The sequence below is a fragment of the Erpetoichthys calabaricus genome, chromosome 1 (assembly GCF_900747795.2).
Source record: "Erpetoichthys calabaricus chromosome 1, fErpCal1.3, whole genome shotgun sequence".
In the NCBI taxonomy this organism is placed as follows: Eukaryota; Metazoa; Chordata; class Cladistia; order Polypteriformes; family Polypteridae; genus Erpetoichthys; species Erpetoichthys calabaricus.
Window position 1 is genome coordinate 118,837,225 of NC_041394.2, and position 27,879 is coordinate 118,865,103.

General features: G+C 39.9%; 1 protein-coding gene across 1 annotated transcript; it reads left to right on the forward strand.

Annotated features, from left to right (window-relative positions):
* The first annotated feature begins 8,611 nt into the window (after positions 1-8,611).
* On the forward strand, positions 8,612-10,930 carry si:dkey-182i3.11 (leucine-rich repeat-containing protein 15). Its single transcript, XM_028798689.2, has one exon. It carries the CDS (start codon positions 8,649-8,651, stop codon positions 10,674-10,676), a length of 2,028 nt encoding a protein of 675 aa, XP_028654522.1. The 5' UTR covers positions 8,612-8,648; the 3' UTR covers positions 10,677-10,930.
* The last annotated feature ends 16,949 nt before the right edge of the window (positions 10,931-27,879 follow it).

Sequence of the window (27,879 nt, forward strand, 5' to 3'; positions counted from 1 at the left end):
TTTAGCGTTTAGACCAGTTAGGTGAGAGAATACTTTCTTTCTTTTTAATTTGTGATTCAGGCCTTTTAACATTCCATCACACAAAGTTAACTGTTCCGTCTTGGAAACATTGATTCTGAATTTTTGATGTCATTTTGTAAGTCTTAACTGAAAGTAAGACAGCTTTGACCTTAATTTCTAATTTTCCCAGGGGTTTTTGCCATGCAGTCTATTGTTACGTTGGTTTAGAGATAGGTTGCTCTCTTTCTCTCCCCCCCCTAGTCGTCCCAAAATCCCCCCCCCCCCCATATTTGCCTCCCTGCGTGAGGCTGGACCCCACTTAACAAAGTCCCAGTCCTCTGACATACCTAGAGACAGAGCACGTCCAAAACAAAACAAGGACCCCAACAACGGCGTATGAGGATTAAAATTGAGATATCTATTGCCGATACAGTCTAAATACTATAAGCATAGAAAAAAACAATCTTCAACAGTCTTGAAATGTTAAGATAGTAAACCCAGGGAATGTTGTTAAAAAGTGGCCCTGGATAAGCATAGTAAACCCTATTACAATAATAACAACAACAATAAACCAAGGGTATGATGTTTAACAGTCTCCTTTAGAATAGTCAAAAGAGAGAAAAAAAACAAAAAAAGTTACTAATTTAATTTCTTCCACACATACATACATAAATGTGTATAATTGTAATTAAGACATAAACAGATAGTGGCTGAGAAGGGAAAAGGATGTATGATTACGGTACCAGTGTCATTGCAAGCAGATCAGACAGCTGGTGATATCTTCTTTACGATGCCATGACAGGGTGCAACTCACAATCGTATTTCAGGAAAGCATCGGGATTAGCTTTCTTAACTCTTTATCTGCTTCCTCTGTAGTGGTAAAGATGTAATGTTCGCCTTGAATATCCACTTTCAGTTTGTCAGGATACAATAGGCTGTATCTGATATCGGCTTTTCATAAGCGCTGTATAATATTATACAAAGAGGCACGTTTAGCAGCTGTTGAGGGTGAGAAATCAGGGAAAATATGAATGAGGTTATTTTCAAATATAATCTCTTGTTTCTGTCTGAGAAGTGACATTACATTTAATTTAGGTTGTAACTTCTCGAGATGCACAACAAAAGTTCTACTTTTAGATGTGTTCGATCCCCATATGTGATAAGCTGCTGCTATCTCGGTGTCTGATTTAAAGTCCTCTCCAATTATTTTGAAGAATAGTTCAGCTACGAATTTCACTGAGTTTGGACGCGATCCTCAGGTAGACCTTCGATTCTAATATTATTCCTTCTGCATCCGTTTTCCAGAGCAGGAAGTCTGTCTCCGAGTTTTTTGCATTTGGAATTTGCAGCTTTTGCTTTTCCATCAGTGATGGTTGCTAAATTTTTGGCTGTTTCAATTCGAGTCGTGCTTAATGTCTTCCAGTTGATCGGCAAGTACTCTCAATTTAGACACATTTTCCTGAATGTGCTTCTCAATTTCTTCCAGCATACCTTTAAAGGCCGCCTCAAAGTGATTATATACACGTTTCTCCAAGTCTCGCTTGTCTTCTCGATTTTCTTGAGCATACCATTTATACCATTTATTTCTTTCTTTATATCTTTCTTTATCTCTTGTTTGAGCTAAGCAAACATTAACTTCAGTTTTGACAGATCATTTCTGCTTTCGTGCAACTTAGATGAAGCGGCAAGCTCTATTACAGCCGATGTTCCTGGCTCACGAGGAGTAGATGAAAGCATGGACTGCAAGGCCTTTTCCAGTTTCAAGTGATCTGGAATCGGTGAGCTATCGTGACCTGCATCACTTGCACATTCTCTCCCATTTTCGCTCTCAACTGGAGATGATGCAGCGGACCATGGTCCCGAGAACTCTGGGCTTTCGCCTGTCTGTTCCAGGTCAGTCTCTGAAAGGCCGTACCTTGAGCTTGAACTTGGATTTGCCTGTCTAGGCTTGGATATAGTTTTAGGTTTCTTTTCCGTTACTTTCTGAGCCCCTTTCTTACCGGTCATGTTTATATATGCTGGCATATACTATAATAGAACCCTCGGGTTGGGTAAATACAGGATACCTCGGGATAATAAGAAATAATAGAAAAAATAACGTAGCTCCACTTCAGACGTACATCTCCAACAATGGATGAGACCAGCTTCTGCTTGTTCATACGTTATTTCTTGTCAGCTGGACACAAAAGTTTTCAATTTGCTGGCCAATTTCTTTTCGTTGTCTCTCTGGCTTCTCGTCTGGGCAATGTATTTTCCTCCATCTCATCTTGAAATCCCACAAATATTGTAAAAGAGTGTATCTACTTTACTTTAGAAAAGAAAAAAAATTACAATTTGTGAGATTTTCTCATTTTAAAAGAAAACCAGGTCTGCACCTCATCTCACCGATTGCTCTCATTTTAAAACAGCAATGTAACCAACTATGAAAAGGAGGGTACCAGCCATTCCATCGATCCCTTTCTCTAACCTGCTTTATCTTGAGCAGGATTATGGAGGAGCTGGAGCCTGTCCTGTCAAATATAGAGCACAAGGCAGGAATAATCCATAGTCAGGGCCCCAGTCTATTGTACACACCACTCACACGTCCACTAGGGCCAATTTGGTATTGACAATCTACATATGCTTTTGGACAGTGGAAGAAACCAGAGCACCCACACAGACAAAGGGATACACAAGGATACATTTAGGATAATCACTAAACTGTATTTGTACAAGTCAGAATGTGCCGATGAGGGTTCCAAAATGTCAAAGAGGAAAGAACAGAGAGAAAAGCTGAACTGAAGAGGCAAAAAAAGCTAAACATGCAACTGGACAAAATGGCGACACAATGAACAAGTGGCAATTAGTGGTGTACATGAGGAAAACCTAAATTTGATGGCCATTAAGGAAGAGTGCCTCTGTTGCAGGACATGCTACTTCCACCACTGGAAAACTTCAGACATATCAGGATGAGCCCATTTTGTTACACAAGGCTGAAGTATGTGCAGTTGATGAGGGTGATTTATCATTAATCACAGAGCTGTGGGGATATTTTTCCACTTTCCAAAATGAAGCTGGAGGAAATTATCAAAACCTAAATGGGCAGCTTTCATTAGAGTAAGTTTGCTTATTTTTGCAGTGTTAAATGTTTAATTAGCATTGATGTGTGAAAGATTGGAATGACCATATGGAGACCTCACATTCACTAGCTTTGGTGAATTGCATGTTGCAGAATGTAAAATGTTGTAGAACACTGTTTATGGTCACAGGTATTTGGTACCTTTCTCCTTAGCTCTGTGTGAAAGGCAAATAACGGATGCAAGCACATCACAGGAAAAACAGCCTAGAATCACCATTTCTAATTATCTTTATGGCTTTATATATGTGTTAGAGAAAAAAACATTATGCTATGTCTAGGAGAATTTACAAACTGCACATGGACAATGACCAAGCACTTGATTCAAACCCATGACGCTAGAGACATGAAGCAGCACCAATAAAAATCCTACTTAAAAGCTGAACATCAATACAGTATTCAATTTGCTAGTAAATTACTTTTTCATTGTTAATATTCAATGGCTCTACATTTAAACCTACTTCACTTGCAGTTGCAGTAAAATGTCTCACCTTAGAATTGTTTGGAGTTGCAGTTAGTTTTAATAATGAACGATCAGGGACATTTTTCCTTATCGACTGCAAGTAGTCTTCCACAGAGTGTTCACAAGCACTATAAGCCTTAACTTTAAGATATTGTGGTAACCACAAGATAGTCAGTGGAAACTTAAACTTTTTTTAAGTTTATGTTTACATCCAGGAACAATATTCTTGAAAGACAAAATTGCTCTAAACAGCTTCAGATGCATGTTGCTTTGGTGCTGTTCAATTTCAATATTTAAGTCTAAACTCAACCCATGACGGTGGCCATCAGCAGACAAGCGAACATGAAATATATTGATACCTCAGAAAAATAGTTCCAAGAATCGGTGATAAAACAATTATTCCCAGTTTCCCTTCATTATCACAAAAATGCCTCATAAACATGAAAGGCATGTCTTCTTAAATCAAAACCATTTGCTTCAAAGTGAGTGTATTTGGTAAGTTTTAAGGGTTTTCCTTTCACACCTCGATCCCCAGTATACTTCATCCCCATTGTAAGCTGCAAGAACAGACAAGATATTTTTTAAATTTATTAAAAAAAAAAGCTTCACTTTAGAACACAATTTTATACAGCAAATAAATATATACCATGATTGTGAAGAAATAACTTTGACTTGAAAAATACTAAACTTATCTGTAATAATTATTGTCAAAAGATTAATTGAATGCTTGAGGTGAATTGGTGCTCTGACCATGGCGGATTCCTGCCTTGCCCCCAGTGTCACTGGCATAGTTTCTGGTCCTCTGCAACTGTGAACTGGATTAAGCAGGCTCCAGAATTTTATTAGTTGAATTAGCTAGTACACTAGATAAAACTGGTGAATTACTATTATTTTGGTAATGTCATAATTATAAATAATATGTATTATTATTATTATTAAAAAGTGGAGAGATTTGTAACAAAGTTTAGCATTGGAAAAGATAAATATTATTGTTAAAAGGTGGCCTTGCTGTGGTAGCAGCCCCCTCTTTGGCAACTTAGAATGAAGCCAAGGAAATAATGTAGAATATTTATTGAACCCCTTATGCACTAAGGAGTTTTTGGCATTATTGTGTCAAAAGTACATACCCAAAAATAAACAGCTATTACTCTGCTCATGTAATAAAGGAGCTGCAAATGGCTATACAACACTTTGAATTTTTAAAAGAAAGCATCTATATAATTAAAAACCTTTGTTTAAACCAGTATCTACTAAATAAAACACACAAGATGGTGCTTTAGGGATTTCTCTTCAAAAAACTGGATTTTATACCGTATAATCGAGACATTTTATGATGCACAACCAATCACTATCTGTCAGCTATAGTTGTCCATCCATCCATCCATTTTCCAACCAGCTGAATCCGAAAACAGGGTCACGGGGGTCTGCTGGAGCCAATCCCAGCCAACACAGGGCACAAGGCAGGAACCAATCCCGGGCAGGGTGCCAACCCACCGCAGGACACACACAAACACACCCACACACCAAGCACACACTAGGGCCAATTTAGAATCGCCAATCCACCTAACCAGCATGTCTTTGGACTGTGGGAGGAAACCGGAGCGCCCGGAGGAAACCCACGCAGACACGGGGAGAACATGCAAACTCCATGCAGGGAGGGCCTGGGAAGCAAACCTGGGTCCCCAGGTCTCCCAACTGCGAGGCAGCAGCGCTACCCACTGCGCCACCGTGCCGCCCAGCTATAGTTGTGCCAAGGTTAAATGTCATATCCCTTAGCATTGCAAAGTTAGACAGTTTGGCACAAGGTGTCCCTCTTCTGAAACATTTAATCGTTTACACATAAATCATCTCTCAAAACAAGTACTGCAGTTGCAGTTATATTTTTTAGGAACAAATCTATATACATATAGTTTCTAAAAATATATACACACTATATATCACTCTGAATCAATAAGTAAACACTTTGTAACTATGTATGCATAACTATGAATTCATCCAAACCTTTATTTTCAAAATTATTTTTCATGTCAGTACTTGAAAAAATTTCTCTTCACCACTAGACACGGTAAGACCTTACATTTTGTACATTAGATTGGTGTATATAAATGTAATGAATTATTATTATTATTATTACTATTTATGCTGCGTTTCACACATTATCTTCTGTGTTTTGTTGCAGTTTTCCCACAGAAGTTCAGTGCTTTTTTATTTATTTATTTTTCTTGGTGTTGTTTTTTCTTGCATTCCACGTCTGGAAGAAAATAAGTACCATACATACATTTTCATACAAGCATTTACCTGTGCTCGGTTACTGGGGTGGGGTTAATGCCTTAGCTGGTAGCCCTGGGCACAGGTCATAAAACAGGCAGCCCTGAACACAGAGCTAGTCATACAGACATATATGAGGTGTGACAATTTAATTCCCAGAATGCTCCCTTAAAAAATATACATGTGGAACTGTACATTAGGGGCTACTGTCGCCTTCAAAGTATTCCCCTTGTGCATCTATGCACTGACTTAAATGATGTTTCCATTTCTGGAAGCAGGCCTGGAACTCATTTTCCAGAATACTGTTGAGTAGCTGTCTCACATTCTGTTGGATATCTTTGTCCTTTCAGCAAAGCTTTTAATTTTGGAAATAGCCAGAAATCACAGGGAGCTAAGTCAGTTGAATAGGCAGGATGATCTAATTGGGTAATCGCTGTTTTGGCCAGAAAGTCTCTCACAGTGAGCGCATGTGACTTGGCACATTGTCACGATGAATGATCCACTTGTCAGGCCACAATTCGGGTCTTTTTCTTCTAACAGAATCTCGTAATCTCACCAGTACCTCTAAATAGCATTGTTGGTTGATAGTTTGTCCCTGTTCAATAAATTCTTGGGTTACTATTCCCTTGTGATCGAAGAAACACACCAGCATGGTCTTAAACTGTGAGCGTGACATGCCTGCTTTTTTAGGGTGAGGTAAACCCAGGGATTTGCTATGCATGCTCCATCACATCTTCTCGCCCATCTTTGAATCTCTTATGCCACTCAAACACACTCGACTTTTTCATAGCATCTTCACCATGTGCCACTTGCAACAGTTGTCATGTTTCAGTAGCGCATTTGCCAGTTTTCACACAAAATTTAATATTAATACGTTGCTCTAAATTTCGATCACCCATTTTTACGCCAAAGTGTACACACAGATAACTATTACCTTTCCAATAGCTAACTAACAACTGGCTCTATCAGCTTGCAAGTCAAACACAAATACTCATGTGATTTCAATATAATTACATCATGGGGGACACTACGCGGCCTTTCCGGGAATTAAATTGTCACACCTCGTACACCTAAACCAGTGTTTCTGAGCCACTTCTGAGTTGCAGATGGCAGTCGCCTGCTCACAGTATAATCTGTTCTACCGTGCCACCACAAACAAAAATCTGTTTTTTATCCCGTTTCCAATCATGATTGCTTCATCAAATGCTCACTTTATGAACACACTCGAAATCCCGCCATCCCCACAAATGCCACACTTTGATTTTATTTCCTGTCCGTAATCTTGCTTGTTGCTGACTTCCAGGGGAAGGGTATAATACTATGAACAACCAACTAGGCGCAACACATTTTTTTCTCTCAGGTTCTCATGACACCATGACATGACATTTGATCGAAGGAGGTGTCCTCACATGAAACTTCAAGAGGCGCAAGTACAGTGTAGCTGCACTCACAGGTACACTAAGCAACATTGCCTGTACTGTAAATTGAAACTGAAAGAGCGCTGCTCAGAAACCTAATCTTAGGGACAACATACAGCAGACAGCTTCCTGGTATGGTAGTTGAACACATGGCGCTTGAACTGTAAAACTGCTTGCTATAACACTCATGCTAAAAGCAGTACTTACAAATCAAATATGCCATCAAGTACTTCATGAAACACGTCATTCTCAATAGAGATAAAACTGTCATCAGAATTTGACTTAAGCTTTGCATGTAACAATGCTTGAAGATGACTTGTTGCAGAAACAATTTATTTCCTGTCTTTTACACACAGCTGTGACATGTACTATAATGACCAATCCTAGATGATTATACATCATTAGAATGGGCTGGAACTCTGCTATCCAATGGTAATGAACGTTTAACTGTATGTGACTTGAAGTAAGTGAGATCTTAAATAAAAACAGATTCACTCAGTTGTGACACACTGCTCACCTCAGGGTATACATGTGCAAATCGTATATTTTAATAATGAAAGAGAACAGACAACATGGAAACTTATGATTTATTAGAAAGAAGACACCCTTGGTTAAGTAAAAATACCATTATTGCTTTCAGTTGACTTGTAGGTTTACTGCAACAAACTTTGAAATTTGGCAGTGTCCCACATGTGAGACACCTCATGCTTAAATGGCTACATATGAAAACAATAGGTAAAAATAAACACAAGTAGCAGATAATAGCAAATAAACAGGTTAAAAAAACAGAAGAAAAACTGAACACAGTACTCCAGATGAGGCCTTACCAAAGTTCTATAAGCCTAAGCCATCTGTTTTCTTCTTTTCTTAAGTCAACCACTGCTCTTCATTTTCTTGCAGATTTGATTGGGTTCTTTTCTGTTTGTGGGATGGTCTGTATTGTACTTCCTGCTGAGTGCACATTCGTTGTCAACTCCTGCACACATAGAAACCGATCACCATGACTTTGAAATTGTGTCATGGCCAGTCTCAAAGGTCTGTAAGACAATGGAGATCACAAGTGTGTGCCATGATTGTCTACAACTCAGTAAGGTTTTCTAAATTAAAGTTCCGACTGAAAATTTTTGAAAAAATTGCATAATATGATAAGGACTTAAGTGACAGACTTATCCTTATCTGTCTGAAATTTATAATCTAAATCTTGGATAGGAGGTTCTGTACTTTCTCACTGATCAAAGGTCAATCACCATGAAAATCCTGGATCCTCCAAATAACTGTTGTTTTCCTTATCAATTTTTTTGTTTCCAGGCCAGCCAAAAGCTACAGACACTATAGATTTTAAGATTCTGTTTTTTTCTCTCTTTAATAAACAGATTTTCTTAACATGGCCTTGTTCATCTGGATACTGCTGCTTAGTTTAAAGTGCCTAGCTGCCTGTCCTCCAAAGTGTACTTGTGATGAATTCGAGGCTGTCCATTGTCAAGGATTGAGTCGAGAGGAGCTGATAGATCTTGCAACAGTTCAAGAAAATGCTTCATATTGGCTAAAACATGTCAAGTCACTTGACGTCTCTAACAACAACCTGACTTTTATTGACCAAAACATTTTTTTGACTGCGAAAGTCCTCCGCAAGCTCTACTTGCAAGGTAATAACATCTTTTTCTTGCCTGCAGGTCCCTTCAGGGCTTTGTCTAATTTGACATTGTTAGATTTGAGTAGCAACAATATTGAATCCTTATCTTTTGGATCTTTTGATGGAATGGAGAGCTTACAGACATTAATTCTCAGTTTAAACCAAATCTCTTCTCTGCAAAAAGGAGTCCTTGAAGGAGTCCCAGAACTTCATACTCTTCATCTGAGCAGTAATTCAATTTTTACTATCGAAGAGGGGGTCTTTGACAATTCAACAAATTTAAAAAAACTCTTTCTTGCCAATAACAGATTTACAAACCTATGGGAAGGGTCCTTCCGAGGTGCAATCAACCTGGAAATCTTAGATCTAAGCTCTAATAATATCAGTGCTGTACCGGTGTCTGCGTTTGTTGATGTTCCTAAGCTAAAGAGCCTATATCTTTTTAAGAACGAGCTTGTTATGGTCCCATCTGGAGCTTTCACTGCTATCAGCTCTCTATACATTTTAGATATTAGTAACAATTTGTTATCTGATGTCCTGGAAGGTGCCTTTCAGGGTCTAACTGAGCTTAAGCGATTAGACCTAAGCTTCAACTATATCAAGGCTTTCTCTCCTTCAGCATTTACTGACTTGTATAACTTGTCTGTGCTCAACTTGTACAACAACAGCCTAACTAACTTGTCATCGGGGGTCTTCCAGAACCTGTTAGCTTTAAGGGAACTGCATCTTGATGACAACAACCTTTTACATGTATCCCCAGATATTTTCAGCAACACACCAAATCTGTTGGAGCTTCAAATGGACAGCAATCTACTTTTGAGTCTTCCTGATACTTTGTTGTCCCAACTTCAGCAACTGAGGTTTCTTTATCTTGATAACAACTTCTTCTCAAGAATACCACCATCCTTTTTTCAGCAAGTCACAAACCTGCAAGAACTTCAGCTCCATCACAATAAATTGGTCTCCATACCCCATAATGCATTCAGCAGCTTGTCATTCCTGCAACAATTATGTCTCAGTCATAACTCTCTCTTTGAACTGGAGCCCACGCTGTTCCATGCACTGTTACACTTAAAGGAGCTTTATTTGAATAACAATGACATCAGAAATATATCGAAAACAATTTTTCAGAATCTTACAAAACTACAAAGACTTCATTTACATGACAACCACATTTCTTTGATTGAGCCTGGGATCTTTGATGGACTTGCTTCCCTGAAGGAACTTGACTTAAGCTACAATGAGCTTTTGAGCTTAGATCCTCTCATTTTCCAAAACTTACAAAGCCTCAGAAAGATCCACCTTAATAAAAACCGTCTCTTGGTCTTGCCTCCAGGAATATTTCATTCACTCCACTTGTTAAAGAAACTCTATTTGGAAAACAATCACCTTTACCAACTTTCTTCTCATATATTCGATAGTTTAACTCATCTTCAAGTACTATACCTTAATTTCAATGATCTCCAAATGTTTTTAAATGGCACTCTGGATCCCCTGGTGTCCCTGAAGAGGATCTACTTGGGAAACAACCCATGGGACTGTACCTGCCCTTCTATTCTGTATTTACACCATTGGACCCAGAAGTATGCCTCAATCATTAAAGATAAAGTTACATGTTTTTCCCAAATGAACGTTCTGACTAAATATGTGAAACAACTGAATATAATTCCCTCAGAATGCTCAGGAGCTGATATTATACTGGATACAAACCATTTAAAACCTTGGTTTTATTTGATTTCGCTATGCAGTATGTTACTCTTCTTATTTTTTGCAAGTTAATTTTTTAAAAAATGATTAATATTCAAATCTGGAACCAAGCTACCCACAACCAAACCCATTTTGAAATTTCAGATATGAGATAATGGAATACCAGGCTCAATATTCAGTCTTGTGTAGGTTAGCATTAGTTGGAGTCTGGGTCTCAAGTTCATATTCTAAATGTGAAATCTATGGAGTCGACTTATTCTCAGAGATGTAATCCTATAATGTGGCAATAATTTATCAAACCATTTGCATTGCATTGCATTAATACACATAATATAGAAAAATATTCAGAAAGTTTTCAGACCCTTTCATATTTTACGCATTTTATTATGTTCCAGCCTTACACTAAAATCATTTAAATTCATTTTTCCTCACATCAATGACACTTGATATCACAGAATGACAAAGGCGAAAACAGGATTTTGGAAATTTGCTAATTTATTGTATTAAAAACAAAACACTGAAGTATCACATTGACACAAGTATTCATAAACACCTTTGGAATTGATTCCAGATTGTTGGGTAAGATACGACAAGCTTTACACATCTGGATTTGGGGATTTTCTGCCATTATTCTCTGCAGATGCTTTCAAGCTCGGTCAGGTGGGATGGGGACTGCTGGTGGACAGCTATTTTCAGGTCTCTCTAGAGACTGTGGTCACTGGAAGGAAATGCAAAGAGAAAATGTTGGGATGCCAACCTGGTCAACCCCATTTAATTAGGATAATCATCCAAACAAAAACAAGTGTTCGATGGCACTAAACAAACAAAAGTCAGGGTCCTAGGACGAGAAACCTTTTTTCAGCCTTTAAGCCTGTACTAGTCATGGAGGGAAGGAGCTCTGTCCTGTGGTGCTTTCTTGTAACAATTGATGCCTCCTTCCAGGAAGCACAGGATATGTTACTGGGGGAAAGAACGGGCAGAGTCAGTTGCCCTGACTGGACATCTTCTCGGCACTATGGAAGGAAAAAAATGAGACAAGGTTAGCGCCAGCACTCCCTCTTGACCCAGGGTGGAAGTATATATTTCAGAAGAGCCTGGAGGACGATCCACTGACACACATAATTGACAAAATGTTCAGTTTGGTTCAAGTTTGTGTTCTGGCTGTGCACCTCAAGGACATTCCCATTCTTTTCCCTAAGCCACTCCTGCATTGTCTTTGTTTTGTGCTTAGAGTCATTGTCCCGGTAAAAGTTGAGCCTTAGTCCCATTAAGGATATTTCTGTACTTTGCCCCGTTCACGTTTCCCTTAGCTCTGCCTAGGCTCTCAGTCCCTGCTGCTGAAAAATAAGCCCACAGCATCATGCTGCCACCACCATGCTTCACCACTGGAATGATATTGCACAGGTGACGAGTAGTGACTAATTTCCTTTAGACATGATGATAATCTTGTTTTCATCACACCAGGGAACCCTGTTCCTCACAATCTTGTAGGTAGCACTTCTCCTACGGTTGCCCAGGTTGACTGGCTAATCAGCTCTTGAAGAGTTGTGGTTGTTCCAAAAGATATATTCCATTTAAGATTTATGAAGGACACTGTGCTCTTGGAAACCTTGAATACTGCATGATTTTTGTAGCCTTTCACAGATATGTGCTCTGACACCATCCTCTCCTTCAATCTCATGGCTTGGTTCTTGCTTTAATATGCATTGTCAGCTGTGGGACCTTCTATAGGAAGATGTGTGCCTTTCCTAATTATTGTCCAATCAGTTGAATGACCACAGTTAGATTCCAAAAAAGGTGTAGAAACATCTCAATAGAAAGGGATGTGCCTGAGCTAAATTTTAAGAGTCATAGCAAAGCATATGAATACCTGTGTCAAAAATGATATTTTATTTTTTTATTTTGAATACATTTCCAAAAATTTCTAAAATCTTGTTTTTACTTTGTCAGTCTTGAGTATTGAGTGTGGCTAGATGTGAGGCAAAAATGATTTTAACACAAATCTGCAACATAGCAAAATGTGAAAAAAAATGAAGGGGTCTGATCTTTACAAATTCATGGTAAATACAGTTTGTATATCTGCAAATGCTGGTCCAATCCACTATGCTCTACATATGCTGCATACCCTCATATGCATTTCAGCAAAGATGCCTTTAATACTCTCTTTATCTAATATTCTAAGCAAATGATCAAAAATCAATGAATAGTTGGATTACTAAATTAGAAAACCCGTTTTAATAGCAGGATTTTTGGAGGGCTTAACACAGAATGGCCTCAGGACAACTCGGGTCAAAGATGAGTTATCTGCAGCTCTCTGGTTAGTGCAACTTTAGATGCAGGAGGAGATGCGGTGAGTAGAAAAATCTGTCCTAAAACATTTAGGAAAGGCTTTGTCTTCAAGAAACGGCTGTCTGTCCAGTTCACCAACTATGTCAGAAGCTAACCAATGGTGTGCAAAAATAAGAACTAAAAATAACCTGACAATGGATGGCGTCATGCAATTCCAAAATAAGTGTAAGGTAATGAAACAAACTATTGTTATAAATTTGATTGTCAAGTGTTATCTCCATATACAATTTTTAATATTAATACTTTAATTATATTTGAATAGTAAAATTCTGTCTTGTGTTAAAAAGGTGTTAAAAGTATTGTGATATATGTATATTTTATATAGCAAAATAGGTCTTATTCTTTCACAAGTGTATTGTTCATTTTGTGCTTTGAATAAACAAGGATTAGATTATTTATGAAAGTTTGCATAGTAACACATTTTTTGTTGCTTTCACAGGTAGGTTTAAAAGTAGCTGAAGTGACGTGATGTGCTAATGAAAATGGTCATAAATAAATAGAAATGATTCAGGATGGATTGAATCCCCTCCAATTTTGTAGTGAGAGTTTTTAATAATTAATTTTTTATTTAAAAAATGTTGTCTAATTGAAGAATAGGGTACCACATCTAAACTGCTGCTGCATCTTAAACCCACAGTTAGTACTAGGAAAACAGTGTAAATAAATCAGTTCAGTTTAGAAGGCTAACATGCCAACATCTGCTATAGCATTTTTGGAATGAAAGTTCTTTTATTTTATTAAAATCAAAAAACATTCCATACATGCAAGTCAAGTTTAACAAAACTAGTTCAAAACAAATCAGTCCCCATCCATGAATAAGAGAGTTAGTGTCAGCAGAGTAGCACTTTAATAATAGTAAAAATATGTAAATAAATAAATAAAAATAGAATTGAAAAAGAAGGGAGAGAATCCAGTTCTTCAATTTAAATGCTTATTCTAAAATGTTATTTATCAGATCCTGCTAGGTTTTGAAAAAGTTTTGAACAGATCCTCTAAGTGAGAATTTGGTTTTTTCCAATTTTAGATAATATATAACATCAGTTACCCATTGACTTAAAAGAGGAGAGTTAGGATTATTCCAGTTGAGCAAGACAAGTCTATGTGTTAATAGTGAAGTAAAGGCAATTACAGTTTGTTTGTCTTTCTCCTCTTTAAGCCCATCTGGGAGTACACCAAACACAGCTGTTAATGAGTTAGGAGGGATTGTGACACCAAAGTTGTCTGAAAGGCATTTAAAGATTTTTGTCCAAAATTATGTTAATTTGGTACTAAACAAAACATGTGGCCCAGTGAGGCTTGAGCTTGATTACAAAGTTCGCAGGTTGGATGTTGCCCGGGAAACATTTTGGACAATTTTAAATGAGAGAGATGCGTTCTATATATAATTTTAAGTTGAATAATTGTGTGCTTTGCACATATGGAGCTTGAGTGAATTATGTGCATTGCTACCTTCCATTCCTTTTCTGAGATGTTGAGTGAGAGATCCTTCTCTCACTGTAGTCTGGGTTTGAAATAAAAGTTCTGATGGGACCACATGAACTTTGATAAAGGAGCTGTCTGAAATGGCAGAGCCACCATGAGAAGTGGTGCTAAGAGTGTGTGTGTTTGTGTATTAGACAGAGAGAGAGAAAGAGAAATGATGATGATGCACTTAAAGAGCAGCACTTATAAGAGCCACTCTGCTGCTTAAATCCATTGGCCTGGGTATGTGGCTACCGGTGAGTCTTGGGAAAGTTCCTAGCTTGGACCAGTTCATGGAGTTCAGGAAAGTGAATGCAAATGGTCTTGCCTTTGATCCCAGGTGAGTCAGGAGGACCAGGCAGCAGAAAAAGAAATAGCTAAGGTGCATAGAAAGGGACGTAGAAGAGTGAAGTGGGTGTGGGAGCATAGGAGTGGCAGCCGAGGAAGGAGATGGTGGACAGTAAGCCTCATGTGAGGAAGCTATGAAGAAGCACTGTTTTTCTAAATCTACTAAGCTACTAGGACCAGTGAATCACACAAAGCAATCATGCAAAATTAGGAGCTACCAACATATTCTTATACAATTCAACCACCAAAGAAGAGTATCAAAATGATATTTCAAAATTAAATACTAAATACTAAAAGCAGAACCAAAATTAATATAAATTGAATTTCCAGTTCAAATTGTAAAATTCTGGAATATAAGTGATTATAATTTATGATAATGATGATGACTACTCCAAACTAGCAAGATATACAATTTTATGCACCCTTTAAATTGGGTCACAAAAACACAATCAGTGGATTGCTTAAAGGGTGCAGACATGGGCAACAGTATCCTAAGGACACTCAAGGGTCTAAACCCAAGCAAACAGGTAAGCAATGATTACATTTCTCATACTCCAAACAGAAATATTTTTCTAGATAAGAAATTTTAATTCAGCATGTGATGAAACATTAGAAAAATTCAATCATAATGACTATGTTGAGGTTGCTATAAAGATTGTAACAGTATGTTAAATTACTGAGGTTAGTTTAATACTTGTATGTTTTTTTGCACAAAAGTGCAATCTGCTGGAAGATGGAGGACAGTGCCCTACGTGTCCATAATGCAGACACACCACTGGACATTTCATTACAATTAGTGTTAGGTGTAATGTATTATGTTTAATGTATGAGGCAACTATTATTCTGAAATATTCTGTAAATATGACTGTATATTTGGAATTTTGTGTATATGTAACATAAAGTGCTCTATTAGGCTGCTGTATAAAGATATAGGTAGGCGCTGCTTGATTTAGTTGTCTGTATTGTAGGGTATTCCAACAAAGAAGTAGGACCCTCTTTGCATTTCCTGCTTTTATCTGTGTTATGGAATGGAATAGATACAATAGATGCATACTATCAATCTTTTTAAAATAGTACGGTACCCAGAACATAATGTACTTGACTACGGAATATAAGAGAAATGTCGTTTAGGGACAGCTCAAAGTGCAATAGGTAATGTTTAAAGAGAAAGCATGGTGAGCACCACAGGCATCCTTGGTGCCTTTTGCTTGAAATCGGGCAGTACTAGGGTGTTGTACCATGTTAGCCATTATTAATGTAATGAGAAGTCAAGCAAAATGACACCTTTTATTGGCTAACGAAAAAGATTACAATATGCAAGCTTTCTAGGCAACTCAGGAACCTTCTTCATCTTGCCTGAAGAAGGGGCCTGAGTTGCCGCGAAAGCTTGCATATTGTAATCTTTTTCGTTAGCCAGTAAAAGGTGTCATTTTGCTTGACTTCTCATTACATTTGAAATTGGGTGTAATGAACAAGGTATCACTGCTGCTTTGTGTTTTGTGTGCTTGTTAACTTTATACCTTGTTCTGAGATTTTTTAGGTAAGGAATACAGACGTTTTCAGGTAAGATGGCTCTCCTCACTCATTATTCCGCCAGAAACTTGAGACATGTTGCATATTGATTATTGTATGCAATAAACAATTTCACTGTACTCTACATGGGACAATAATATCCCTATAAACTTTTGGTAAGGTAGTAAAAAAAAAAAATGAAGGTCCTCCTTTTGCATCCTATTTTGCATATTTTTAAAACTGAAATACTTATATATCCATGCTTATAGTTTGACATAATTAGTCTTTTTCAGAATATTCTTGAAGTCCTCTTCAGAAGGTGTGAAGATGTTGCAAAAAAATCTGCAATTGTTAATTTTTTCTAATAATATATGCCTGTGTTTTTGACCAGAAATATGTGCTGTCTAACATTACACACTGAGGTAAAATTTAGATTGGGATTTTAAATAAGCAGCTGAAGTGTGGCAAGCATATATTCAATTGTGCAAATAGGAAAATGGTGGTATTCTGGGGGCGGCATGGTAGCGAAGTGGTAGCGCTGCTGCCTCGCAGTTAGGAGACCCGGGTTCTCTTCCCGGGTCCTCCCTGCATGGAGTTTGCATGTTCTCCCCGTGTCTGCATGGGTTTCCTCCCACAGTCCAAAGACATGCAGGTTAGGTGCATTGGCGATTCTAAATTGTCTCTAGTGTGTGCTTGGTGTGTGTGTGTGTGCCCTGCGATGGGCTGGCACCCTGCTCGGGGTTTGTTTCCTGCCTTGCGCCCTGTGTTGGCTGGAATTGGCTCCAGCAGACCCCCGTGACCCTGTAGTTAGGATATGATGGATGGATGGTATTCTGAGCTGAGGACAAGTGTTTTCATGATGCTGCATGATAACAAATCTTTTTTGTTAGGGGGTGGGCAATAAAGTTTTCCTTGTTTATTTAGTAAAAATAAAAGTATTTTTACCATTATAAATATTTAAAAATATTAACTAGCATTAAAAGACTTCCTGTTTGTAGAAATTGAAGTATGGCCTTTTTGGGGTTACAAATTCACTGACACCTTCCATGGAGTTGCTTCCTAAGTTTCAAACAGGACTGCCAGGATTAGCTCTGCTCCTCACGTCCCTATTTTTCAGACTTAGCGGGTTTGGTATCTACAATTTCATAAACTGTCACCTCAGCTGATCTGCGATCTGTGGGCTTGAGAATGTTGTTAATAGAACTGCTTCATACTGTTAATATCAACCTTCATTTAAAGGTATTTTACAAAGTGCTCTACACCCATCATATAGACTTACCTATGCGAAAATAAATTAATGTTTAACACAAATTATAAATATTAACTGCTCAATATACGTAAGCAAGGCAAGTTGAATGTACTCATGTTTAAAACAACTAAATGTTGGCCAAAGTGCTTTACAATTATAAACCCAAAAATCAGAATGTAAAGAAAGAGTGGAACATAATAGGTCACATTAGAAGAAGATGAAAGAGTATTAAAAATGAATGCATAACTAAAGAAAATGGCTGCAAGGATATAGTAATAAAATGGCGTATACAAAAAGAAATAAGAAAAAACACACACACACATTAGTGGTGGCACCGATTACACATTTTATAAATTTTCCTGAGCTTACTATGTTTTACTTTGGGTTTTGATCATTTTTCTTCAAGGTTTTGGATTGCGTAAAATTAAGTTTCACATTCATTTTCTACTTTTTGACTTCTTGTTTTTATCTTTGGAATTGCTGCAATGCCTTTTAGAGGAAATACATTTTTATTGTCAGTCTTCCTCAATAACAAAATGCATTTAATAATATATTAAAAAAACACCCTGATTTTACACTGTAGTCAGAAACAAATGTTATTGCCAAGGTGGCAGCCAATGTGTTGTAATAAAGAGCACAAAACACTCATAAAGGTTTGGGGTTTTAGCCCTGTATCTATACTAATAAAAGGCAAAGCCCTCACTGACTCACTGACTGACTGACTAACTGACTCACTCATCACTAATTCTCCAACTTCCCGTGTAGGTAGAAGTCTGAAATTTGGCAGGCTCATTCCTTACAGCTTACTTACAAAAGTTAGGCAGGTTTTATTTCGAAATTCTACGCGTAATGGTCATAACTGGAACCTGTTTGACTGACTCACTCATCACTAATTCTCCAACTTCCCGTGTAGGTAGAAGTCTGAAATTTGGCAGGCTCATTCCTTACAGCTTACTTACAAAAGTTAGGCAGGTTTTATTTCGAAATTCTACGCGTAATGGTCATAACTGGAACCTGTTTGACTGACTCACTCATCACTAATTCTCCAACTTCCCGTGTAGGTAGAAGTCTGAAATTTGGCAGACTCATTCCTTACAGCTTACTTACAAAAGTTAGGCAGGTTTTATTTCGAAATTCTACGCGTAATGGTCATAACTGGAACCTGTTTGACTGACTCACTCATCACTAATTTTCCAACTTCCCGTGTAGGTAGAAGTCTGAAATTTGGCAGGCTCATTCCTTACAGCTTACTTACAAAAGTTAGGCAGGTTTTATTTCGAAATTCTACGCGTAATGGTCATAACTGGAACCTGTTTGACTGACTCATTCATCACTAATTCTCCAACTTCCCGTGTAGGTAGAAGGCTGAAATTTGGCAGGCTCATTCCTTACAGCTTACTTACAAAAGTTAGGCAGGTTTCATTTCGAAATTCTACGTGTAATGGTCATAACTGGAACCTGTTTTTTGTCCATATACTCTAATGGAGGAGGCGGAGTCACGTATCGCATCATCACGTATTACGCCTCCTACGTAATCACGTGAACTGAAAACGAGGAAGAGATTTACAGCACAAGTCAAACGCGGGAACGAAGGTAAATGACGTTAATTGTTGACTGTCTTTTAATACTGTGTACTTGTTGAGTGTCTTTTAATACTGTGTAAGCATACATATTAACACATGTGCAATTAAACGTGTGCATTTACGGGGTGATTTCTCAGGCTTTAAAGCTCGCCTTTTATTAAAAAGGTAAATGCAAACTCTTTTCATTCTGAAGGGCACAAACCACGTTAGATTTCAGCCGTTAAACGCGCAAAAATGTCAGTACACCAGATAAATAAGCGCAACATATTATCAGTTGTATTGTATGCTTACAATACATATAGAAATGTGTTAATCGTTAACTAATATTATGGGATGATGTTTTTCGACTCGCGCTTTGATTTAAACGATTGCATGTCTTGGTGGGTTTGCGTAGCTTATTGTCAATATCTTTACAGCTCTTTTTAAGACTTAATTTAAAAAGGTTTTCTTTTCTTCTTAATAAAAATTTAAAATCAGTACTTCGCTGGTGCGAAGCGCTCACTTCACTCCCTTACGGGAATCGAACCTCGAACGTCAGCGCTAGAGGCTAAGCCCCTAAAATTGCGCCACGGCGTGTGGTTCGTTTATTTGACAGCATGTAGATCGGGGTAATTACATTCACGGCATTCGTAGTCTGATTCACAATCTGATTGTATGGGTGGTTACCTACCAGGTAACGCTTATGGTTAGCCAGCAAGTCATCTCGAAGTGATCACTCGAGTGAACGCAGCTTCACAAAAAAACAGATCCTTAACAAACTGTTATTGGTATATTTTCCCTCAATTTTAAAAGGTTTTCTTTTCTTCTTAATAAAAATTTAAAAGCAGTACTTCGCCGGTGCGAAGCGCTGGGATTTGAGCGACTGACGCATACAGACATATTCATGAGTGCAGGTACTTAGGAAAGAAAGCACCGTGTAAACCTAAACTTTAAATTAAGTTCATAGACCTACAAAAGTTTGCCATTGATTTGAGGCAAGATTGCTTTTCTCATGTACAACTATACGTTGCATTCTTAACAGTAAGCTTGCACAGCTTGGTCATATTACAACCGGAGTGCTGAACTGACAACGTGGTATACAAACAGAACTATAACAATCGTAATAAACAAACAAAAAAAAAAAGCGAAGAACCCTTGGATTTAATAAAAAGGCTCTTTCCTTGTTAAAGCAAGGAAAAAGGAAGGCCGTATATGGCGTTCGTTTATAAAACATCGGAAAAGCTGTGTTAAGGCTGCTTCACAAAAAAACAGATCCTTAACAAATTGTTATTGGGATATTTTCCCTCAATTTAAAAAGGTTTTCTTTTCTTCTTCATAAAAATTTAAAAGCGGTACTTCGCCGGTGCGAAGCGCGTGGATTTGAGCGACTGACGCATACAGACATATTCATGAGTGCAGGTACTTCGGAAAGAAAGCACCGTGTAAACCTAAAGTTTAAATTAAGTTCATAGACCTACAAAAGGTTGCCATTGATTTGAGGCAGGATTGCTTTTCTCCTGTACAACTATACGTTGCATTCTCAAGTGTGTGCTTGCACGGCTTAGGATATATATATATTTATATATATATATATATATATATATATATATATATATATAGATGTATATAGATGTATATAGAGATATAGATATACATATATAGATATATATATTTATGTATGTCTATATATATATATATATGTAAGCTTATAAGTACTGCCTTACTTCTCTTTAAGAAAGGAAGATGTAATGATACTTGATTTAAACGATTCCATGTCTTGGTGGGTTTGCGTAGCTTATTGTCAATATCTTTACACGTTTTTTTAAGACTTATTGACTGAAACGGGCTTTCACGAAAAAAGTTAGGGCTTTACTACAGGATACACCCTCCACAAGTTAAGCAAGTAAAAATAAAAGTATATATTTCTGTTTTATTTAAACCTTTTAAGTTCGTATGCATAGCCCCATTTGGCTGTTTTAGTTTTTTTTTTTTCTTTCTTCAGTAATATTTAATCTCCTTAAAGAAAAAGAACATATCCATTTTACTTTTTTTGTATCTCTTTAGTAATATTTTAGTGTAAAAGGATAACCAGTATTTAAACCTTTTATGTTACTTTATACATTTATTTTACACAATGTTGAAAAATTAATAAGAAAGCTACATATTTTGGCAGCTGCTGCTTTAATTTTCAATGAAATGAAAAAAGCTCTCCAAGAGAAAACGTCAATGAAGAACAAACAGTTTGCACTATCTAAAAAGGAGAAACCCTCATTTATAAAGGTTTGCTGCAGATGACTTAACTGAAAATAAATGAATAGTTCCTATGTGTATAATACATATTTATCTCTTTTACTTATGCCTTTATTCCAGCAACTTGCAACATCTGAGGTACAATTTGTTACATTACTTTTGTTTTTTGCAGCACAGGCAGCTGAAGTGACTTCCTCAGGGTCACACAGTGGTGTCAGTACCAGGATTTGAACTGACAAGCTCTGGGTTTACTGAAATATTACTGAAGAAAGAAAAAAAATGAAAACGGGCAAATAGGGCTATGCATACAGATGTCCATCCATCCATTATCCAACCCGCTATATCCTAAATACAGGAGCCAATCCCTGCCAACACAGGGCACATGGCAGGAAACAAACCCCGGGCAAGGTGCCAGCCCACCGCCGGGCGCACACACCCACACACACCCACACACCAGGGACAATTTAGAATCGCCAATGCACCTAACCTGCATGTCTTTGGACTGTGGGAGGAAACCGGAGTACCCAGAGGAAACCCAGACAGACAAGGGGAGAACATTCAAACTCCACGCAGGGAAGCGAACCCAGGTCTCCTAACTGGCACCTTTCACTGCGCCACCATGCCACCCGCATACAAACTTAAAAGGTTTAAATAAAACAGAAATATATACCTTTATTTTTACTTCCTTAACTTGTGGAGGGTGTATCCTGTAGCAAAGCCAATTCAATTATACTTGCCTAACGCCTCTCCTAAGGGGACATACTGTGGGATCTAGGCATCAGTCAAAGCACCAATCACAGGCCCGATTAGAAAGCGGGAAGCTGTGATTTGTCGTCTCCCTCCCATGTAACAATCACAGCCCGTGTTACAACGCACTGTGTATGTATGTATATATGTATATATGAAGAGGATGGATGGATGGATGGATGGACGTATATGTGTGTGTTTATGTATATGTGTATATGTATGTGTATATATATGTTGATATGTGTATATATATATATATATATATATATGTATGTATATATATGTATATGTAGATATGTGTATATATGTATATGTATATATATGTTTACATAACCTCTTTAACACACTACTTCTCCACTGCGAAGCGCGGGTATTTTACTATATATATATATATATGTGAATGTATGTATGTATGTATATACAGTATGTATGTCTTTATTTATATATATATATATATATATATATATATATATATATATATATATATATATATATATATATATATGTGCATATGTATATATATATGTGTATATATATGTAGATATGTATATATTTATATGTATATATATGTACATATGTATATATATATGTAGATGTGTAAATGTGTAAATTTGTATATGTATATGTAGATATGTGTATATGTAGATATGTATATATATGTATATGTATATATATGTTTACATAACCTCTTTAACACACTACTTCTCCGCTGCGAAGCGCGGGTATTTTGCTAGTACTGTAATAAAATTCTTGTCAATTGTTTTTACAAAACTCAAAAGACACTGAAGGGAGGGAGGACGGACAGTTTATAGGAAAGGACCGGAAATTAAACTGTGGAATGCTGGGAGAATCGTGGTGGAATATGGGAGTATGATGTCATCAAGGTTACCTCTGCGATAAATGACAGTGAACTTGAATGGCTGCAGGTCCAAAAACTACCTGGTGACCTGAGGATTTGATGGCTAAAGCTTCCCGCTCCACCGCAGCATACCTCGTCTCCCGGTCCAACAATTTCCGGCTCAGGTATATAATGGGGTGTTCAACACCGTCGATGCTCTGGCTCAGCACGGCACCAAGACCTGTGTCTGAAGCATCGGTCTGGAGAATAAAAGGAAGTGAGAAATTAGGAGTTCTTAATACAGGTGCTGTTGTGAGGGCCATTTTTAAGTCACTGAATGCCTGTTCCATTTCCTCGCTCCACACCACATGTAAAGGGGCCCTTTTCTTTGTCAGGTCCGTCAAGGGTGCTGCCCTCTCTGAAAAACAAGGTACAAACTGGCGGTAGTAGCCAGCTAATCCTAAGAAGGCTTGCACCTGTTTCTTGACCATCGGACGGGGCCATTCCAAGATGTCTTTCATTTTGGTACACTGTGGCTTCACCAGCCCTCCTCCCACTAGGTAGCCCAAATATCGGGTCTCGTTCATCCCAAAGTGACACTTTCGAGGACTGATACGGAGCCTGGCTTTCACTAGCGTCAGGAGTACTGTGTATACCTGCACTACATGTTCCTCCCAGGTGCCGGAATAGATGACCACGTCATCCAGGTAGGCGGCACAGTAGGTCTGGTGGGGCCTTAGCACTCTGTCTACCAGACGTTGGAAGGTCGCCAGTGCCCCGTGCAGCCCAAATGGGAGTACCTTGTATTGCCAGTGTCCGCTAGGGGTACTGAAAGCAGTTTTTTCTTTCGCGGATGCCGTTAAGGGAATTTGCCAATACCCCTTCGTCATGTCAAGAATAGTTAGGTAACAGGCCATCCCTAGTCTCTCGAGGAGCTCATCCACTCGGGGCATTGGATTGGCGTCAAATTTGGAGACCTGATTGAGATGTCTAAAGTCATTGCAGAACCTCCACGACGCGTCTGGTTTGGATACGAGGACGATAGGACTGGACCAGTGGCTATGGCTCTCCTCAATGATGTCCATGTCCAACATTCATTGAACCTCTAGCTCCACCTCAGCACGTTTCACCTCGGGGAGGAGATAGGGCCGTTCCCTAACAACCACCCCTGGGTCTGTCATGATGTCGTGCTGAATCAGCGAGGTCTGGCCTGGTGCTTCGCTGACCACCTCCGGGACAGACAGGATCGCTCTTTCGAGCTCCTGTTGTTGGAGGGGCGACAAATTGGTGCCGAGGTTAAGTGTGGTCTTTTCTGAGAAAAGGGAGAGAGTGGGGCCGGGATGAGTGCCGTCTTCCCTGTCCTTCCAAGGCTTCAGTAAGTTAATATGGTAGACTCTCTCACTCGGCCGACGGTTTGGTTGACTCACCAAATAATCGACGAGTCCCTTCCTCTCCTTAACCTCGTAAGGCCCTAGCCAATGGGCCAACAATTTGGAGTGGGGAGGTGGGCACAAGCACCATTACGTGATCCCCTGGCTGGAATTTGCGTAGGGAGGTGTTCCGATTATAATTCCGGACCTGCACTGCTTGAGCCCTGGACAGGTGTTCTTTGAGTAGGGGTCTAATTTTAGCCAATCTTTCGCTTAACTGCGCGATATATTCCAAGAGGTTGGTGGAGGGAAGTGCCTCCCCTTCCCAGCCTTCTTTTTGTACATCCAATAGGCCCTGGGATTGGCATCCGTATTGCAACTCAAAAGGGGAAAACCCTGTGGAGGCTTGAGGCACCTCCCTGTAGGTGAAAAGCACTAGCGGTAAAAGTTGGTCCCAGTTCCTACCGTCCACGCTGACTGCCTTGCGGAGCATCTGTTTAAGGGTTTGGTTGAACCGTTCTACGAGGCCATCCGTCTGTGGATAATAGACGGATGCCTTAAGATGCTTAATCCGGAGTAACTTGGCAACCTCCCTGAATGTATCCGATGTGAAGGGCGTACCCTGATCCATGAGGATTTCTTTGGGTATGCTCACTCGGGGAAAAAAGCCCTACTAGTTCCCGTGCGACGTTTTTCGTGTTAGCCGTTCGCAGGGGGACTGCTTTGGGGTATCTAGTCGCGTAGTCAACCATAACTAAAATATACTTGTGACGACGCACTGAAGGTTCTAGGGGTCTGACGAGATCGACACTGATCCTCTCAAAGGGAATATCTACAAGGGGAATTGGGATCAGAGGAGTGCGGTCCCTTAAGGGTATCTGGCGCAGCTGACAGATGGGGCAAGACTGACAGAAGCGCCGGACCTCCTCATTGACCCTGGGCCAGTAAAACCGGAGTTTTATCCTCTCCAGTGTTTTTTCGGCCCCAAGATGGGCGCGTAAAAGGTGGGCATGAGCTAATTCGCAAACCTCCTGCCGGTGTGTCCACGGCACTAACAACAACTTCCGCACCTCACCTTCGTGCTCCACGACTCGATAAAGCAGCTCGTTGTCTAATACAAAGTAGGGTCCGTGTGGTGTGGAAGCCATTGACCATATGTCATCTGTGGACACGATAGCATTCCAGGCAAACTTCAGGGAATCATCGTTCCACTGTTCACACTTAAATGATGCCGGCATAGACCAGTACTGAATATCTAAGCTGGCGAGCACATCAGGAATTTGGTCCATGGGAGCACCCGCCTGCCCTGGAACCCCACCCGGTTGAACTTCTGGGTCGAGGTCTGGCACCAAAGAGAGCTCCCCCGGCCCCTCCACATCATCACTAGTTGCCGAGGAGCATGGCGTGGGAGCAGCTGGGTGGGCCCCTTGACCCTCCATAGTCAGACCCAAGCTAGGTATAGGAGTGGTGATAGTCCTACCGCATTTAGTTTCCGACCAGTCTCGTCCCAAGATGACTGGAAAGGGGGATTCCGGCATCACAGCAACCAACAGTTGTTTAGGAGTCCCTTCCCAGGTGATGTAACACCTTGCGGACCTATATGCCCTGGTCTCCCCGTGCACACATTTAACACTCGTACATTGAGTGAGCCATTGTCACAATAGGACATAACGGCGAGCAACAATGGTGATGTTACTCCCGGAATCAAACATTGCAACCACCGAGTGCCCATTTACCAACACCACTCCCGTATTTGTAACCACAAGGGGGTTCGACAGTGCACAATACCGCTCTCCTTTGGCCCAGCTGCAGTCCATGGGCTCCGCATTGAGAGGACATGCTGGCAGCAGGTGTCCCGGCTCACCACACTTGAAACAGTGCGGCAGCGCAGGTTTCTGGTCTCTCGGTCTGGCCAGAGCCTCCGTGGTGCGGTTGGTGGGTTCAGGGGTGGCGACACATCCTTGCCGGGTCCCGCGAGCTAGCCCCTCAGACCCCCCAATTTGGGTGACCACCAGTTGTCTCTCCAGGACCTCCAGAAGGCCGCTCATGTCTTTGAACGGGTGCCTCCGGACCTGCTGGGCAAGGTAATCCAGCATTGCATGAATCAAGCCCTCGCAAGCCACTTGCTGAACCACCTGGCAAGCCTGGTTTTTATCTGGCTGTAGCCAGCGCCTGAGCTTGCCCTAGCCGGGAGTACGAGGTCGAATCTCCAGTGCCACCAGACCCTTGCCTGCTGGCCAGAGGTCACCCTGTAGCGCTGGAATATCTCGGCCCTCAGGAGGTCGTATTGGGCGGCTTCCTCCTCGGGGAGGTCATGATAGGCCCGCTGCGCAGGCCCCTTTAGATATGGAGCTAAGATGGACGCCCACTCCGCCCGCGGCCACTGGTTCCAGGTTGCCGTCCTCTCAAATATAGAGAGGTTCGACTCATTGTTGTCAGCCTCAGTAAGAGGGATCATCGGAGGTGGAGGAGGCCTTGCGTGCTCCGGCCTTACCGCTTCTGCCGCTGCCAGCCGCCTCTGGGTTTCAGTGAGCTCTGTCTTAGTAGCCGCCTGCTCCATCTTGACGGCTTGGAGCTCCGCGACCAGGGTGTTGAGGACTGCATTAAGGTCCTGTCCTTCACTCATTTTTACGGATCTTCAATCCTGCCGGCTACGCCACTTTAATAAAGAGCACAAAACACTAATAAAGGTTTGGGGTTTTAGCCCCGTATACTGTAACAAAATTCTCATCAATTGTTTTTACAAATCTCAAAAGACACTGAAGGGATGGAGGGAGGACGGACAGTTTATAGGGAAGGACCGGAAATTAAACTGTGGAATGCTGGGAGAATCGTGGTGGAGTATGGGATTATGATGTCATCAATCGGGAAGCAGAGGGAAAAAAGGGACCCGGAAGTGTGCGTCTCATAAAGTCATTTGGGCGATATTTACGGCAGCAGTGTCTCGGTCTTCCTGAAGAAGCAAAGAGAGAGAGAGATTAGTACGCTGGCGTTGTCCCCCTGCAGGACTTGTCGCAATGCAAAACGGGTCCTTAAGATGCTCCCCAAGCGCTCGTGCGTAACAGTGTTAAAAAACAAATTGAATGTTTACTGACCACATGTTTTGTGGGTGATTATTAACCCGGTGCCTGGTTTTATCATCTTATTTTTAACACTTGCCTTGCCTTGTCTTTGAATCTCAATTAAAATCATTTTTGTTGTTTTGTGTCAGTGCTCTGAGAATATAAGGATGAAGGAAATAGAAATGCTGATTAAGTTAACTGTCACTTACATAATTCTGATTGTTAGAAGTTAATTTAATAAACTATTCATGGAGTTTAATACAAGTTTGGACAGCACTAGCGTTCTTGTAACTCCCGCAGGCTCCATGGGAGTTGGAGTTTGGTGCAGCCCTTTTGGGATCCATGTTCACTGCCAGGGGGTGCTGCAGCAGGATCTGCTGAGCCCTTATGGTCAGTTCTTCCACCAGAAATAGGTCATCAAGCACCTGGAGCACTTCTGGGTGCATTATAAAAGGAACCAGCAGCCACTACTCGAGGGGCCAGAGTCGAGATGAGGAAGATGAAGCTTGCCGGGAGGAGGGGAGGAT